Source organism: Hippichthys cyanospilos, chromosome 19 (assembly GCF_059441005.1).
Source record: "Hippichthys cyanospilos isolate Australia breed blue-spotted pipefish chromosome 19, RoL_Hcya_1.0, whole genome shotgun sequence".
NCBI classification, from domain to species: Eukaryota; Metazoa; Chordata; class Actinopteri; order Syngnathiformes; family Syngnathidae; genus Hippichthys; species Hippichthys cyanospilos.
Genome location: NC_142387.1, coordinates 5,971,474 through 5,989,387, shown reverse-complemented (window position 1 = coordinate 5,989,387; position 17,914 = coordinate 5,971,474). Strand labels below are relative to the sequence as shown.

The following is a 17,914-nucleotide window of genomic DNA, read 5'->3' as shown; positions in this document are numbered from 1 at the left end:
CATTTAAATAATATATAATATTAATATATCTTAAATATAAATAATATAATACATCAAAAAAATATTTAAAAAAAATACCTTTGAGTGACGCTTGTTATGGCCATATTCCCTAATAAGGTTAGCCTAGGCTTAGCTTTCTTTGTATTTCTTTATTATCTCCAGCATCGTTTGAATATAAATCATTGTCTTACTTCTCTCTTTAACATCACTAGCAATCTTGGGACTCATGGATACCAATTCAAGTTTGAATTAAGCACTAAAATGCATAATAAATACGATATTGCAAGCACTCTCACGCGAGATCAAGTCTACATAAGAACAATTACCTAAAAACACCTCAAGAGGGAGGGAAAACAACAAAACTCAACCAACCCCACAGGTCATGACATTTGTTGATGTTAATTGTAAACCGGGATAAATGCCTTAAAGAGGGGTTGAAAAAACTCCACATCGTAACATGAAAAAAACAAAAGCCAGGGATGCTCTCTCTCTCTCTCTCTCTCTCTCTCTCTCTCTCGCTATATATATATATATATATATATATATATATATATATATATATATATATATATATATATATATATATATATATATATATATATATATATATGTATGTATATATATATATGAAAGAACAATAAAAAGAAATTACAAAGATGATATTTGTTTACGCGCTTCTGTTTGTAACATTTAATTCTATTTTATAGTAAAATGCACACTTTCAATCTGGAAGCCCTTGCTGTGTTTTCATTTCCTGTTTTTAGTGACGCTGTAGTCAATGACGACGTGAATGTGCATTTCAACTTATTTCAGTTTCTATTGATGGGTTGCGTTGATAGGTTGCGTTGTTTTAAGTGTTTTATTCTTGTTAGCGCCAAATTGTTGGTATGTCCTATACACATACATATACATAGAAAATACCAGAATTTGACCCAATAATTAGGAGTGTGTTAAAGAAATGGAATTATGATAATTGCATACTAAATCGCAAAAGTAAAAAAAAAATATGCTTTTGTAATGCTCAGCCCTAAAAAAAAAAACAATACACAAAGACATGGCAAACATGCAAACTCCACAAAAAAATCCCAAGCCAAGATTCAAACCCCAAACCTCCTGCAGAGATGAAGGCAAACCCTCCACCTGCCTTCAAAACTTGGTGACAATTTTCTCAGAAGACAATCAATCTGCGGTCCATCTGAATTCCCATAACCCCCCACCCACAATCTCGGTGGACAGTCACAGGGTCACATGACCAGAAATGGATCAATATGGGTGCATCCTCTGCCGTGCAGTGTATAAAGAGTCTTACATAACCTGCTTACAGCATCGCAGTCTGTCACTGGCTGTCTTTCTTTCTTTTTTTCACCCCCACACAAGCTCCATCTCAAATGAGCGGAACTAAAAGAACAAGGTTGGAAGAAAAAAATGCAACAAAAGCTCGTATTGAGCTTTGCAGCTGCACTTGCACAGTAATTTGATCAGTCACTAGACTACAAAGGCAGCTTGCTTGCTAGCTGTCATAAACACTGAGCATCATATCCAAAAGCTTGCTGCTGCTGCTGTCACATGTCTGCTTCGGCTTTACATCCAATGCATAATGTTTATTTTCAGCTACTCTGATGGTTATACTCAACACTTCATGGCAAAAGACCTTGCTGTTTCAGAAAACAGTATGTGGAAGGTTTGGTATTAGGGATGTTAAATCCGCATTATGTAATCCTCATCTTATATCCCTAAAATCTGCAGAATAATGTCTCCCTAAACTTGCCAAAGTGGAATTATACTTACAAAGAACAAGGCTGCAGCTGTGGCTGAGTTTTCCCCCCCAAACATGAGCATTTCTTAATGTATTTGTAATGAAAGTTTTGTTTTTTTTCCGCAAGCAATGTATTACAAATTTAAAACTTACTTTCTATATACTGCATAAGTATAGAGCTGCATGCAATCACATTAAGAGGTGTTTCGCATGTATTGTGCCTTTCATTTAGCGAAATAAAATATGCCGAATTGTATGGGTGAAAGGAACGATGTGTCTTATGTCTGTCAATATTTATACGTTTAACTCTAATGACAAATAGTTAATCCGATCAAGTGGCTGTTTTAATAGGACATAAAGTAACTCAAAATGAATCTGTTCAATGGTCAAATATCAGGCATCCAAAGACATTTCATTAGGGCGGCAAATATACAGTTTAACATGCGCTGGCAGTACGGGAGTTAAAGAGGAAGTCAGGAATTAAAAAACAATGAAAAAAATTATAAAAAATATATGTTATTTGTTACACAATATATGGAATAACATTGCATTTGTGGAATGTGAACTAAGCAAAAAACTCCACACGTTTCTATCTGTCTGTGGGCCATTTTAGACTTGCTGTGAACTGAAAATGACATCACAGTCGTGAAAGTAATGTCTAGTACCTCGTCGCCTCAAATTGTATTCAAAATGTATGAAAATAAGAAATGAATAGTTGATCAACATAGTTGTTGGTGCATTTTTATCCAACTAGCTAGCAACTGCATCCAGGTAAAATTGGCTCTAACTCGTTGATTCTTGACTCATAAGTCATTATAGTCTATATGTTTTTTTCCAAATAGCAAGCTGGTTCATCCAGTTATGGTTGTCTCCAAAAAAACTAGAGATCCTCACCTCAAACGTCATTTCACAAACATTTTATATAAATACACATATGGTAGACAAAATGTTTGAAAATAAGAAATCAGTAGATGATCAACATTGTTGCTAATGCGTTTTTATCCAACTAGCTAGCTAGTGCATCCAGACAAAGCTGTCTCTAAATTGTTGATTCTCGCCTCAAAAGTCATTTCACAAACGTCTTATATAAATGTGCAAATTGTCGTCCAAGCGGTCGAAACTTTAGTAGATCAGCATTGCTGCTTTTATCCAACTGGCTAGCGAACACATCCAGGTAGAGATTTCTCCAAATCATTGATTCTAGCCTCAAAAATCATTTAACAAATGTTTGATACAAACACGCATAGCATCTGATGAAAGTTGAAAATAAAGCGTAATGCTCTCCTCCAGCCCGAAATCAGACAAAATACTGATTTACATATGGCTGAGTTTACAATGTTGTCGTCAAGGGATTCGGATACCGCTGAATGTAATCCATCATCCGCACAAAAAATCGTTTTCAGACTTTTTCTGCGTTTAATTCAACGTAATTATTTTAAATCAATGTATTTAAAGCGCTATGTCATAAACACGAGGTCAGCGGTCTTCTGTTGTTTTTACATGCAAGCAGAGAAACTCCCATTGAAGGAGAAGGACAATATATCATTATAGTTTTGAAACGTGAATAATGTAATGTTTTGATAACCTTTTGGTGTGGTCATTTCATGCAACGTTCTCTAACGTTCTCCCGTTTGTAAAAAAATATGATCGTTTTGGACCCCGACCAACAAAAGCCCTCTGAAAGAATACCTGCCACCATTCCACAGTTTGTACGCAAAGAATCCTAAACCCAACAACTCAGGGATGTCAGACTGATGCTGTGCATGTACATTGAACTGTGTCCCAGTGGGGGTGAGGCCTTTTTAAAATGAAAAGGTCACGTCTCATCCACCTGTTAAAGCACATATGCCACATCAGAGCAACTCTTGGCGGGGGGTGCGGCTTGTGTTATCAAGCACACGAAACAGCATTGGCACAGTTGTGGATACGACCAGACAGTTTACGCGCTGGGAATGAAAGACATGGGTAGAGAATAGAAACAGAACCTTTTGCAGGGATGATCACAGTGGCTACACAAAAGCCGCTGATGGATAAAGGTCAAAAGCGTTGACAGCCATTGAGCGGGTCCACATAACAAGGCTTCAAGACTTTTAGCTTGTTGGCCAGTGAAAAGGAAAAGAAGAATGGAGAAGACTCTACCTGGAAGATGCTATTTCCACTTTGCTCCTGGCGATGGCTGCTGCCCTCTGTGCCCCCTCAACTGCGCGATCCACCTTCTCTTTGGTTTTTGGGTTCTTTAGAGGAATCAGCTGCTTCCTTATTCCACGCACCAGCACGTTATTTTTGTACTTCCCTTCTTCTTTGGTGCCATCTGGGAAAACTGTGCAGCCGTAACCATGGCGCTTGTTGTTCAGCCACTCGCCCTCGTACTTCATCCCGTTGGATCTCTCCGAAACGCCAAATCCGTTGCGCTTGTCGTTCTTCCACTCGCCCATGTAGGTTTCGGTGGTGGTGGCGTCCACGTGGTCCTCCAAGAGAAGGTCCTCATCTTGCAGCTCGCCGTCGCCGATGGATATGGTGGAGTTGGCGTCGCTGGAGCTGATGCGGCTCATGGTGGCGTCGCTGCGCGCCGAGCTGCGCTTGCTGGAGATGGAGGTCCGGGAGTCGGACTTACGCAGCTGCCGGAGGCTCCCGAAAAGGGAACCCCGGCGGAAAAGGCCCTTCTTTTTTCCCGTCACCACTTCGCTGTCTGAGTGGAAGTTGAGCACGAAGCCGCCGCGGTTGCCCGTGGGGGTGTCTGCTGGGGAGGAGAGGTCGTGAAGCACGGTGCCGTTGCTCTGCTCCGAGCGCAGGGAAGCCATGGATGTACGTAAAGGCGAGCGGATAACGGTCGCCATCCCATAAGGAACGCTCTGGCGCACGCCGTAGCCATGGCGCATGCCGCCCATCCACTGGCCTTGATAGGTGCCTGAGGAGCAGGTACAGACATTATGTAAATCGAGACCATAAATTACACACAGGTTTTCCGTTAACACTGACAACATGAGACAACCTAGTTCCACTTATTTTGACATTTTGACTTTTCAAAAACAAGTACAATATACATTTCCACCGATAAGGTTGAGGCTTTTACTTGTATTGGAGGGAAGCTTTAATCTGTACAAATGCAGTTTTAAAATAGTAACAGAACATCAAGATTCATTTATTAATGGCATGTTGTATGTAGGTGATGCTGTTTTGGCTAGCGACCACATTTAAAGGAATCAGTCGCTAACTATTTGTCCATGTGTGAATGCTAGCTTCTATATACTGACCTGCATTGTAAAATCAATAAATGAATAAAACCTCCAATTTACTAAATGTAAATGAGTCAACAGATTACAAGCAATATAATTAGTAATTCAATGATACCATAATGATTACCCATTTAATATTCGACGCTTTGGATACAAATCAAAGGTTTATCAATTAACGTTTAGTTGTCTTTATTTAGATTGTATTAGAATGCTTATATTATTTACAAACTCAATATTTTAGGTGTTAATTATGTGCCTTCTGCTTTCCATTCAAAACTAGCTTACATTAATTGGATAAATATTGAAGTTCTAACCTAATATTTAACAAATAATATTGTTTATAATCTGTTGCCGCATTTTAATTGAGTAAATGTGATGCATTTTTTGTCTTAGTGTAACTAAAGCTGCAACGATTAATCGATAAATAATTGATTATTAAATTGATCAGTTTTCGATAAGCAATTCAGCATTTAAACCTACTTTATTTTAAAATGGTCCAAACACCCAGAATATCATACTCACACAAGTAAATATTTTCTATTCGGATTTCTGTAGTCCTCATTTCAAGCAGACATATTATCTTTGTGTTGACTGAAAATAAAACAATTGCTTTTACTTTGAGAAAAAAAAACTAACTATTTTGCTCTTTTTACCAAAAAAGCAACTCATTCATCAATTAATCAATTATTAGCAATGTTTGATACCCCAGTTTTTTCAGACACATACCAGTATAAGTACTTAACTCTTGAGTAATCACCAATGCTGACAGGTTTTAGAAATTTGTAACCAAACTGACAGTCACTGACAGAAAGTCCACATCCAGCGAGCGCTTCTGCAATTTTTTCCATTCATCCATCCTTCCATTTTCTCCTCACAAGGGTCACAGGCTTGCTGGTAAATATCCCAGCTGACTTCGGACAGTAGGCAGGGGACAACCTCAATTGGTTGCCAGCCAGTCGCAGGGCACATAGAGACAAACAACCAATCATGCACCCAATCACACCCAAGGTCAATTTAGTATGTCCAATACACCTGCCATTCATGTATTTGGAGTGTGGGAGGAAGCCTGAGAAGCCACACGGGCACGGGGAGAACATACAAACTCAACACAAGAAGGCCGGAGCGAGATTTGATCTCAGGTCCCTGAACTGTGAGGCGCATGTGCTAACCACTGCCTTCCCTAATTTAATGAGTGAATTGGATACAGATACCATGTCCCTGTAGTGCGAATACTTTTGATGAACAAAATTTTCCCTCAAAAACCGTGGCAGGTAATTATAAAGAAATACCTTTATATTTCAATGTAACATTTCTGTAGCAATTTTGTGAAATTAATGGCAAGTTCCTATTCTAAATTACCATTTCTAGTTTGTGATCGTAAAGCTGCTCCTTCATCATTGATATGGATGAGAACCGATTCCAAGTATCATATTGGGTTGATATCTACCATCTAAAACAAGTTAGTAAACCTTCTGTACAGTTTTGCTCAAAACAATTTGAAAAAAGTGGTTGTTTTGTGAGGGACAGCCTCAAGAATTCGTTTTAAAAGTAGGGTCAAATTTACCCAAATATTGGGCTGTCCTACTTCTGACCTATAATTGGGTGATTTGGAGTGCATGCATCGCCCCAATACAATACTTGACATCATTTGTCGCTCATCCCTATCAATTATTATTTTCAGCCCAATTCTTTTTCATTGAGCAGTCAGGGGACAAGTTCATTTGTCAAGTGGATAAGTAATTGGGACACAGTATTTTTTTGTATTATTTGTGGAAATGCAGTAATATCATTAGGTAGACATATACAACTCTACCACAAGGGTTACCTAACATTGTGCCCAATGATTGTAGTTATCCACCTGAAACAAAGTCGTTTGATGAAGATACCGAGGATCACTCGGGATGTGAATCACTGAGCTCTGAGCCTATTTTCAGGCAGCCGGTAACTCCCCCACTGGCAGTAGGCACATTCAGCACTACCCGTTTGTCTCCGACCACAGGGAAAGGCTATGAGTCACACAATGAGAGGAATGCTTCATTAAGCCCGTTTGGTGTTGCTGAGCCCAACGGGCTACTAGTGGCTCCTCCGTGGCGTCATATTACAAAACTGATCCATAACAATAACAAAAAGCTGACAAATACAGTGCAGTAATACGTAATGTTCACTTTCAGAGGAAAAAACAATCTACTGGTCGGGACTGGAATTCAGATGGATAAACAAAGTGAGATTAAAATACTGGCGCTGTGCTGCAGTTCAATCGGGTGACCCTGCAGATCAAGTGATCAGGATGCTGCAGGGGTCAGACAGCCAGATGTTCGCTATATCCCCTGGGATCAGCTGACTTCCCGAAGCCCCGCCCCTCACAGGGCTATTGCAATCATATGGGTGGTATCATGCCGCAACATATGCCTTCAGATTATGACCTGGAGGCTAACAAATCAGCGTGCCAGTTGTTGTATAACCAGGAAGGCGTTGTTTGGATTCCTTGCACATGTTGAAGTGAGGCTCTAGCAACACCAAACCAATACGGTGGTGCCTTTACTTACGAATGCCTGTTACGAAAAATTTATCACACGAAACGTCGGAAAACTAATGTCTCTATAAATTTAAGATACGAATGCCAACATTGTTGGCATATGAGAAACGAGACACCAGAGCTGGTGCTAACATGACTGTAATGTAATACCTTATCACGACCCGTCATGTCTACCGTATTTGTTGCAGTTTGCGATGTATTTTTTATATTTTATTATCAACTCAGCTTACCCACGAACAAGACAATAGTTTGTTTGCATTGATTTTTAGTGCGGTCTTTCATTTTTCATCTTAACTCGTTTCATCCACACTTTCCACCAACAATTTACATCGTGGAACTACTAAACGTAAAATTTACATTCGCTATGGCTAACATTGCGCACAACATTGCAAACAAAGCACATATGTAACATATCATCTTGGGCTGTCGCGTCTGACGTTAGCGTTGTTAGTACTTTGGCATCTACATCACACAGGAATCACTTCGCATGACCTCAAAATAAGCTTTAGCAAATTTACATTCTAAAATATTCCAAAAAACAAATATTATTGCTCCTGTGGACTTGTAAATGACTCCTGGATCAATGGAAATGTAAAATAAAAACATACAAATTAAATGTCCTAGAAAGGTGTCTGTCTCTCTGCACTCATCACCAACCCACCAGCACCATATCAAGGCAAACAAGTGAACTGCATTCATATCATCAAATGCTACTATTAATATGATTAATTTAAAGGGTTTAGCAGCATTTTTTAAAATTATTATTATTATTCACATGATATACTTTGATTATTATGCATTAATGTAATTTTAATATGTATTTGTTACCATTTTTCTGCATTTTCATAATTTAATAATTGGTCATTACCTGAGCCAAAAGCAACTGTGATGCCATTTCAGTCCGCAGCAACAATTTATCAAATTGAACTGAAAAAAACATCACATGCTCAAGGCCAAATTATTAAGACACATTTTACTGCTGAAAATGATTGAAAAAGCTTTTACAGAAAAACAAATGTGAAAAAAGATGTAAGGTTTTATCATACAGATACTACTGGGCAGAGGTTGTAAACGACTAGGCAGCGCACTTTTTGTATTTTAATTGTCCAGTTTGTCTAGCTCCTGCTCACCTGCGACCCCAATGAAGTCAACACAAGCATGACAGAAAACTGATCGATAAATATTTTTCAGAAATAGTACAGGTCTTGCAGGACTTCAGAAAGCCGTCAACAGCTGTCAGCTGCAGACACTGATAATGTTACCAAAACCCTTCAATACAGGCCCTGCAGACTCTCTTATCTGCTTCCACTTCCCGTTAGCATGCCGTCAATGGTTCAATGCGCAATCATCTCCAGATTCGACACGTCGCCTCACCTCCATCGCCGTAGGTTTCAATGCCATATCCATCTTGGAGCCCGTTGCTCCAGGTGCCGTCGTATCTGGCAGGTGTGTTGTAGCTCTGGCGGACGCCGTAGCGCCCCTTGAAGCCGTGGCTCCACTCCCCGCGGTAGATCCACTTGCCTTTATTCTCCACGCCGAGCCCATGCCTCTTGCCCTGGGACCAGTAGCCCTTGTAGGTGTTCCCACTGGGCCAGGTGTACACGCCGACTATCTCGAAGCCGTGCGACCAAGAGCCCGCGTACTCGCCCTGGCCCTTGGGTCCGGTGCAGATGCCGTGTCCGTGGGCTTTGCCATCCTCCCACCCCCCGCAGTAAGTGCCGCCGTCGTCGAAGTCGAACCTTCCGCCCGTCATTCAGATGCCAAGCTGAGAGGGAAAACGGCACGACCAAGGCAGGGGCGTCCAGGACCAATGGACCAGAGGATGACTGGTGGAGGAGAAAACGCTATTCAGAGTGGTGATGAAGATGATATTGATGTATTGATGAGGACGACGAAGTGAGCCCCCCCCCCCCCCCCCCCCCCTTGCGAGCGCAAATGATATATAGCCTATAAATATATGTAACGATTTTAAATGGGCATCGGAAGTGTGAAGGTATGAATGATGGGCGTCATTTACCAGATCCGCACACCGGCTTGTTCGTTGAGTGTGGCTGGTCTCCCCCCTCTCGCCCACTGGCCACCGAGGGAGGGAGGGAGAAGAGAGAGGTACCCTCGCTGGAGAGAGACACCCGGCCAATCATAAGCCACGTCACCATAAAGATCCCGCCCACTCATCCTCTCCCACCACTGATGCATCACAACCGCCTCCACTAAAATTGACTTAAATGTTATACAATAATATATCAAAGCTATTTCGAGAGCGAGTGCATCCTATATTAAATTCGTTTTCGTATTAATGTCTATAAAACCAACCAAACAAGCAGAATATCACTTTACAATGACTGCGTTCAAAATGTGATTAGATTGTATACCGGCCAATGGGATGCGCAATCTACATGTAAAAAGTTTAACAAATATATGGACATTTTCTTTAAAAATATTTGCTGATTATTTCTCATCTACAGCAGTTATATACACGGTGTGCTTTTAATAACCCGAAGATGGGCTCTAAAAGATGGCTTAAGCGACATCTGCTGTCACGTATATTTACTGCATCGCAGAGCCTTGTAAAAGGCTCACCCTTTCACAAACACTGACCTACCTTCCTATCTGAACCAATTATCAGTTATACAGTACTTTATCTATCACTAATATTGGTTAGAACAATGGTCAAGTATGTTTCGATACGTTTAAAAATATCTTAGGAACGCATAAGCATAGTTTGTCCTTGTGTGTAAATTATTTCATGTCTGTTAATCCTGTGATCTATGGTGTAGGTCTGATTGTTAGAATAGAATATAATAGAATAGAATAGAATAGAATGTTTTTTTTGTCATTGCATAGCTAGTATACAACGCATATTAAATAAATATGAACAGTAACTTGAATAAATATGTAATATTTTTATGATTACAAATGTCAATCAAAAGCAGTGATCGTTCCCCAGAGATGAAATTATTAACATAATAGTTACGTTAGTCAAAGATCCTCATTAAAAGTTAATTTTAACAGCAATGCTTCAACATATTTAGCATTTTCCTTTTACAGTGTCGAAGTCATTATTTAATATTTTAATCCGTAAAAAAATAACCTAAAAGTCACTTTAAATTACTCATTACAGTACACGGAAGGTAATACTGTAAACAAACTTATTAATTTCAAATGGACGAGTAATTTGAGATGTATTACATTTTAGAAGCGATTTATCCAACACAGTTCAAGCGCATGTTATATTTAGACAATTAATAGGGAAAAATAGTATTATTCATTCAAATAACTCACAAAATGCCTATAAAATTCTGTATATTGCTAGAAATTGTACTGAACAGGAATTCACCCTTCACACGGTGTAGTAACCCTCCCTGCCACTAAGCGGTGTCTTGAGTCAACTTGTGCATTGTCCCCTGAATATCCTCCCTTGTCCCTTGTGCCCCCAAAACCGAAAAGATGGAGGCTGAAAACAGCCAACACGATGAGAACGCAGCTCTTGTGGAAAAGGACACGGGCGAGAGCACGGCCGAGAAGTGTGATGCAATTGCCAAAGCAAATGAACCAAAGTTAACACTTTATCACTGGACGCAGTCGTTTAATTCACAGAAGGTAAGCGTTCCATTTCAGCACCAGACGCCCACGGAGAGCTCCCAATTGAGGCTCATTTAAAGACGCCCTGTGCGCTATTTACATAAACCTCCAGGATGTAACCTTATCTTGTTATCGTGTTCACTTGCACAGTGAAAGAGTTTGAATGTAAGGTGTATTTTATTTACAGTTTTGAGTGGTGGGAGTATCGTCGTGCAATACAGTTGTACTGTAAACATTTTCATTGGAGCTCCATTTTGAGAATGCATTTTTCTGATGGCTTTTTAATTTGTTCTCCCTATTTGAAATGTACACATCTTGCTTTGCCAAATTAGGCTTGTCAGCCTACTCTATAGGTAACGTCGATCATTTTGATAAAATGAACGTTTTCTAGATATATAAAGCAGAAAAGGGGACGCCAGTAACATGATGGAACGTCAGCAAGGATGGAAACAAATGTTCTTTTTTGAATGTCAGTTACAACCATGACAAAGGCTTTACTGGCACCAGAGCACATCCAATAGGGGGAATTTGGTATGCCGGGATTTGGGAGTTGCATATGTTATCGCTCCAAAAACAAACAAAACATACGCCTGCACAAACACACACATGCACAATAGAAGTTTCAATGAACAGAATAGAACAAGGATGCCGAATTCATTTAGCTAAAAATCTATTCTCAAGTATAACTTAAAAACGACTCAGTGTTACTTAGATGTAGAATTACGCGATGTGTGCCAGCCTGGTCCCAATTCTAAGTGAATAATGGTGCAGAACTGTTGTTGTAAAACAATTTATATAAAAATAAATATGAATAAAGTAAAATAACTTCCTTTTTACTCCTCAATATATCCCAATATAATATTGTTCCTTAAATTGCATGTCATGAATATCTATTATCTGTTATCATTTTTTAATAACATAACTATTTTGTATTATAGAACACATAACAAGATTGGCACAAATAACCATGGGACACGAGAGGAGTAAGGACCCCTACCAGGCACTCCACTAGAGTTCAGTAGAAAAAGCGTGTAACAACAAAAAACACACAAAAACATCACAAAGTGCAAAGCTAGACGCTAATGCAAAACGTGGATGCTAGAGTAGTGTTTCATTTTCTGTCAATGAAGTAATCATTGAGCTGACTTCGCCCAAGAGTGGCAAGTGGTCAAGTCCGCTTGTAAGTTCCAGTGCTCATCTGAGCATTGCTGGTAAAATTAAGAATTTTAGTGTATTGATTATGGACAGCGGGCTAATGGGTTCAATCCCATTCATTTTTATAATGTTTCACACAATCATCTTGATGGCTGGATTAAACTTTCTTGCAGGCCAGATCTGGACCACGAGCCATACGTTTGACACACCTGGAACAGCACATCATATCAGATTGTATTCGATCCCCTTAAGAAATGAAAACGTCTTCTTCCCAGGTGCGCCTGGCCATCGCAGAAAAAGGTTTGCGTTGTGAAGAGTATGACGTGAGCTTACCACTCAGCGAGCACAACGAACCATGGTTCATGCGTCTCAATCCGACTGGCGAGGTGCCCGTCCTGGTTCACGGAGACAGTGTCATCTGTGACCCTACACAGATCATGGACTACCTCGAGCACAATTTCACAGATGGTAAGACGAGGCGGATTCATGTATTACACCGCGGGGCTACACTTTTTCCATTTGTCTCATCAGTTATGTTAAGATCCCATTATGCATATGATGGATTGTTTTGTTTTTTGCAAAATACCTCAATTAACACTGTTTTGCATTGCTGAATTGTTTTCATTCTTAACTCATTTAATCCCAAACACATATTTTTACGTTTTTTTTTTTTTTTTTAAGATTTCAGATATTCCCAAGCGCTTGCTTTTATATTTTATAATTTATTTAAGTTTTTATTTTATTCAAAGCAGTCAAAAAACAGCTAGTACTGAATGAATCGAGTCCTAAAGTAATCTTTTACCTTAATACTTTAGTTATCAATTACTTTAGAGTTGTCAAAATCATTTTTACTGTGGGCCACATTGTTGTCATAGTTTCTGTCAGAAGGCCAGTATAACAGTGCAATCGAATAAATTTTATTGTTTGTCACACACTTTCCTAGTTTTGAAATCAGAAGCCAAAAAAAACTGAAAAAAAAATTAAATAAAAATTAAATTAAAAAAAATTAAATAATAAAAAAATAAAATAAAATAATCAATTATGTTAGGTACTAATGTATTTAAATTAATACAATACTTTAAGCACTAAACCATTAAGGTAATTGATTACTTAAGTTATAAATTACATAAAAGTAATTAATTATTTTAGTACCTAATTACCTAAAGTAATTGATATGTTTCTTACTTAGTTATCTATGTTAAGTAAACAATTACTTCAGGAATTGTTTGCGCAAAGTAATAGGTTACTGTAGTTATTTAGTATCTAAAGTTATTAATTACTTTAGTGCTTGATTCATATTGTACCAGGTACTGTAGACCCTCTTTTAGCCAAACCCTTGAAAAAATTGTGATTGGACATCTGCAATCAATTACTTTAGTTGTTTTGTACTAAGAGTAATCAATGAACTAATTTCATGGCTGTACATAAAATAATATATAATACTGTAGTACTTATTTAACAACATAATGCAATTGATTACTTTAGTACTTAACTCATTTAGTACCGGCCATTTTAGAACTACATAGCCATTTTTATGCTCCCGCATTTTCCCTCATTAAATGCAAATGTCAAGAATGTTAAAAATACTCAAATGTGTTAATGTTTTATTCACTTGAAGCAGGCTGTTTTTGTGTGCAAAACATTTTTTTCGTAATATGTCCCTTTTCAGTTTGTTACGTTTATGTTATTGTTTCAGTTATTTCCTTTCGGCATGTACCGATCCATGGTACTTTATCCTGCTTGCTTAAGTGGAGAAAAATCTGGTAAGCATAAAATCATCCAACAAACTGCCTTGCATATGTGTATTTTACGGAAGCCAAACTTGCAGTATCTTCTAGAAAGCCATTTGAGCATAAACTTTGTCCTTCTTAGAATGAAAATACAGCAAATTCTTAGCCTTAAATTATATATATATATATATATATATATATATATATATATATATATATATATATATATATATATATATATATATATAATTATACACATTCTCAAGTGGCTTTCCAATCGGACTTCCCTTCTTTTTCACTCTCCTATTCTTCACCTGCAGAGGGCACTCCCAGGCTGATACCGGAAGAGGGAAGCACATACTACCACAGAGTGCAGCACTACAGGGAGCTGCTGGACTCGCTCCAGATGGACGCCTACACGCACGGCTGCATCCTCCACCCTGAGATCACCGTAGACTCGCACATACCGGCTTATGCTGCCACAAGTATACGAAGTGAGACACAATGGCCTGCTTGACATGTGTTTAAAAATATATATCCACAGTTCATTATAAACGTGTTCACATTAAATAACCAGAGGTGGGCAGTCCGTCTGTAATGACAGACAGTCCGTTTTGCCACCACACATCCTCATGACGAGAACATTTTAAACAACAGATTCAGCCAGATGGAACATTAGATTTTATCCTTTTTCATCCTTTATCACCCAGTTAAATCTTGAATGTTTAAACTCCCATATAATTGGGAGCATGGAAATTTAAATACAGTTTAAACAGGCAGCAAGTATATTTACAGTACATGCACTCAATAATAACTAATTGATTGATAGAGCACAAGTATACATCAGCTATTATTAGGAGAAAAAGGATCTTTAATTGTATTTCTCCTCACTAAGATAGCCGAGCATGGATGAGAGGTCAATGTTTGCACTGCATTTCAGAGTCATGGTTTCCTGAACTGAAATGCAAACTGTACATTAAGTAGCTCATTGCATTCATTGTGCACATAGTTGAGCAAAGCATTCTGGGATGTCTTTCCACAGGTAAGGAGGTGATGGCATTCAAGTAACTAGTTGGCATATCGCAAAATGACAATCTCGCGAGCCAGGAAATGCAAGATAGAAGTTTTAAAATTACCCTCAAAAGGCATTTTCTCATAAAAGAAATTAAGCAAATCTTTGCTTTTTACTTGTATGTGACAGATTATAAGTGCTCATGTGTAAAGTTTGTTTTATGTAACCGTTTCTGTAAATGGCTTTTTATAGATTGACTTCAGAGGTTGAAAGCTCTCTGAAACACAATTACGTGAATGCCTTTTAGTGGACAGGATAGCTTATTGCAGTCTAGGGGCAGGTAAAGCGTGCTATGGATTTAGTGTGAGTTGCCATAAGCTTTTCTACCTTATACGGTTGGTTGAGTGTTTGGCGTGAAGACTGTAAGGTATTGCTTTGGGTTTAGTTTTAGGATGAATGAAATTTCAAGATTACTTTCTTGGGGAAGGTTTTTTTTTGTGAGGGACGGAACAGAAGCGATGATGAAAGTGCTAGAAATGTGGGAAGTGATGCTCATGTTTGACCCACGGACTGACCATTACAGTTTAATTTTCAAAAATGTCGGCCCGATGACGACGGGAGGTGGTCCATGTACCGATCGGACTTTAAATGATGGACCTGCATAAAAGTGTAAAACGCCCACCTCTGGAAATAACCTTCATAATATTCAAATGAGCTCATTCACTGCCATTGACGGCTTTTGACGTCAAACATCAAAAACAACATTTTCACTGTGCTGGCAGTGCTTAAGCGCTATTGACAGCTATAAAGGGCAAAAAATAATTAGCTACTTGCTATTTACATTTTATGAAATTGATTAACTTATTTATTTATGCTACAGCACAGATTCTAAACACAGAGTCAGAGCTGAAGAAACTTGCAGAGGAGAACCCGGAACTTAAAGATGCTTATATAGCAAAACAAAGGCGCTTGAAGGTGAGTCATAAAATAGTCTAATTGTCAGATCCATGTTAATTTTGTGATTAAATTGATGCCTGCAGTCCAAGTTGTTTGATCACGATAACATGAAGTACCTGAAGAAGCTTCTGGATGAACTGGAGAAGGTGATGGATCAGGTTGAGACGGAGCTACAGAGGAGAGAGGAAGACACACCAGGTAACCCAATAATTTTGACAACACAATGATGCGAATAATATTATAAAGAGGACGCTTCGCTTTCAGAAGAAAACAGTCAACCGTCTTGGCTGTGCGGCCAATTCTTCAGCATGGCCGACGTCTCGCTGGCCGTCACCCTTCACCGCCTCAAGTTCCTGGGCCTGTCCCGTCGCTACTGGGGCAATGGCAGCCGCGCCAACCTGGAGGCCTACTATGAGCGCGTGCTGGAGCGGCCGGCCTTCAGGAGAGTCCTGGGCCACGTCAACAACATTCTCATCTCTGCTGTGCTTCCGGTTGCCTTTCGGGTGGCCCGCAAGAACGCGCCGGTTATTGCCGGGACCACGCTGTTGATCGGGCTTTTGGGCGGAGCCGCTTACCTGGCCTTTTTTTACATGAGGAGGAGGTTGCCTCTTTCCAGTTGGGGAAGCTGGAGCTGAATTGAATGGATGACACAAATTCTGTATACTTTAAAGGGGAAGTCAAACCAAAATGTTTATTTTACCATAATATGTTCGAAGTAACCCCCATGGAGACATGCACCTGAATGTTTTTTTTTTTTTTTTTAGAAGATTATAAACATATACATATGCATATACAGTATTTGACTTTATTTATCATAGCAATTGAGTTGTTCCAAGTAACTTCATGTTACATTGTACTGACTGACTTAAACCCAACTCCTAACCCTAACCCATTTTTACACAATCATTATGTCTGCGAAAATGAAAGTTTGATTGATGTATTCTGATTGTACACCTAATTCCATTTTAAATTTAAACTTAAAAAGTATAAGCTCTGTGACATAAGCTTAGTTCTGTGAAAATGTATCACAAATAAATAAAATGTCTTATGAACAAGGTTTGCTTGAGGTCAAAATGTATTTCAAGGACTAAAACGTCTCACTATGAGCCATTTTTGTTGTTTGGCGGCCAGGGCCATACCAACATTTGCTAAATCTGAGTTCAGCCCTTCCTAAAATACAAAATTAATTTGTATTCCACAGCCACAACATTAATTAGCATGCCATGTTAAGATTAGCGAGGGCGCATAATATGGATCTCACATATTGTAAATAGAATTTTTGGGTTAACTTCCCCTTTAAAGTCAAACCACATTTATTTATGAAATATGTAAAATATTTAGCTGCACTCAAAATTAAATTGGATTAATAAAAAAAAACTCCATGCTATAAGGCCATCAATACTTGCTGTATGGAATGTTTCTAAATGATAACTCAATCATTTAGATGGGGATTGTATATAAGCTAAGTGGATTTATGACCATATAAAATTTCCATATATTATTATATAAAATTGGTGAAAGTTTGTAAAAAGATGCAGGGGTATCTATCCATTCATGAAAATGTCTACCCACCAAAAACTTTTCTCATGAATCAAAAAACAAGATAGCCAAAAAACATATTTTTACATTTATTGTATAATCATACTATGGCTGTGGCTTTAGCTGTACTGAACTATAAATATGAGGTCATCATAGCATTGTTCAAATAACCATGCTCAAATAAGCAAAATAATAAAAAATGAATAAAAATAATTAATTAAAAAAATACTGCATGCAATATTGCAGTTGCTCACAGCACAAGCATGTAACAAATGTATACAGTTTGGAAGCTTCTCACAATAATAGCAATAGTTCAAGCATCAACCTGAGTATTTTTAACAAGCCATGCAAATGTATTTGAATGCACTCTCGCTCTCTTATTCCTACATGGATACTACAACTTGGATTTAA

At 38.5% G+C, this 17,914-nt stretch overlaps 2 protein-coding genes across 3 annotated transcripts in view; one reads left to right on the top strand and one right to left on the bottom strand.

Moving 5' to 3' along the window:
• The window catches only part of jph1a (junctophilin 1a), a 39,867-nt gene extending 30,228 nt beyond the window's left edge, over positions 1-9,639 (bottom strand). Inside the window, exons 1-3 of one of the 2 annotated variants that reach the window (XM_088402221.1) lie at positions 9,549-9,639; positions 8,903-9,357; positions 3,896-4,664 (exon numbers count right to left, since the gene is read on the bottom strand). In XM_088402221.1, the coding sequence (XP_088258347.1) occupies positions 3,896-4,664; positions 8,903-9,281 (1,148 nt within the window). In that variant the 5' untranslated portion in view covers positions 9,282-9,357; positions 9,549-9,639. Of the gene's footprint in view, positions 1-3,895; positions 4,665-8,902; positions 9,358-9,545 lie in introns of both variants that reach the window. The other variant, XM_088402222.1, reaches the window with a different exon arrangement.
• Positions 9,640-10,957: 1,318 nt separating this feature from the next.
• On the top strand, positions 10,958-17,021 carry gdap1 (ganglioside induced differentiation associated protein 1). The gene is made up of 6 exons (XM_088402480.1): positions 10,958-11,128; positions 12,541-12,733; positions 14,316-14,489; positions 15,888-15,982; positions 16,048-16,162; positions 16,229-17,021. Exons 1-6 carry the CDS (start codon positions 10,976-10,978, stop codon positions 16,597-16,599), a joined length of 1,101 nt encoding a protein of 366 aa, XP_088258606.1. The 5' UTR covers positions 10,958-10,975; the 3' UTR covers positions 16,600-17,021.
• The last annotated feature ends 893 nt before the right edge of the window (positions 17,022-17,914 follow it).

Bases quoted from the DNA above. Each gene is read 5' to 3' on its own strand.
- gdap1 (XM_088402480.1), top strand. From the start codon at position 10,976: ATGGAGGCTGAAAACAGCCAACACGATGAGAACGCAGCTCTTGTGGAA. The intron at 11,129-12,540 runs GTAAGCGTTCCA...TCTTCTTCCCAG, and splicing joins AGTCGTTTAATTCACAGAAG to GTGCGCCTGGCCATCGCAGA. The intron at 15,983-16,047 runs GTGAGTCATAAA...TGATGCCTGCAG, and splicing joins CAAAACAAAGGCGCTTGAAG to TCCAAGTTGTTTGATCACGA.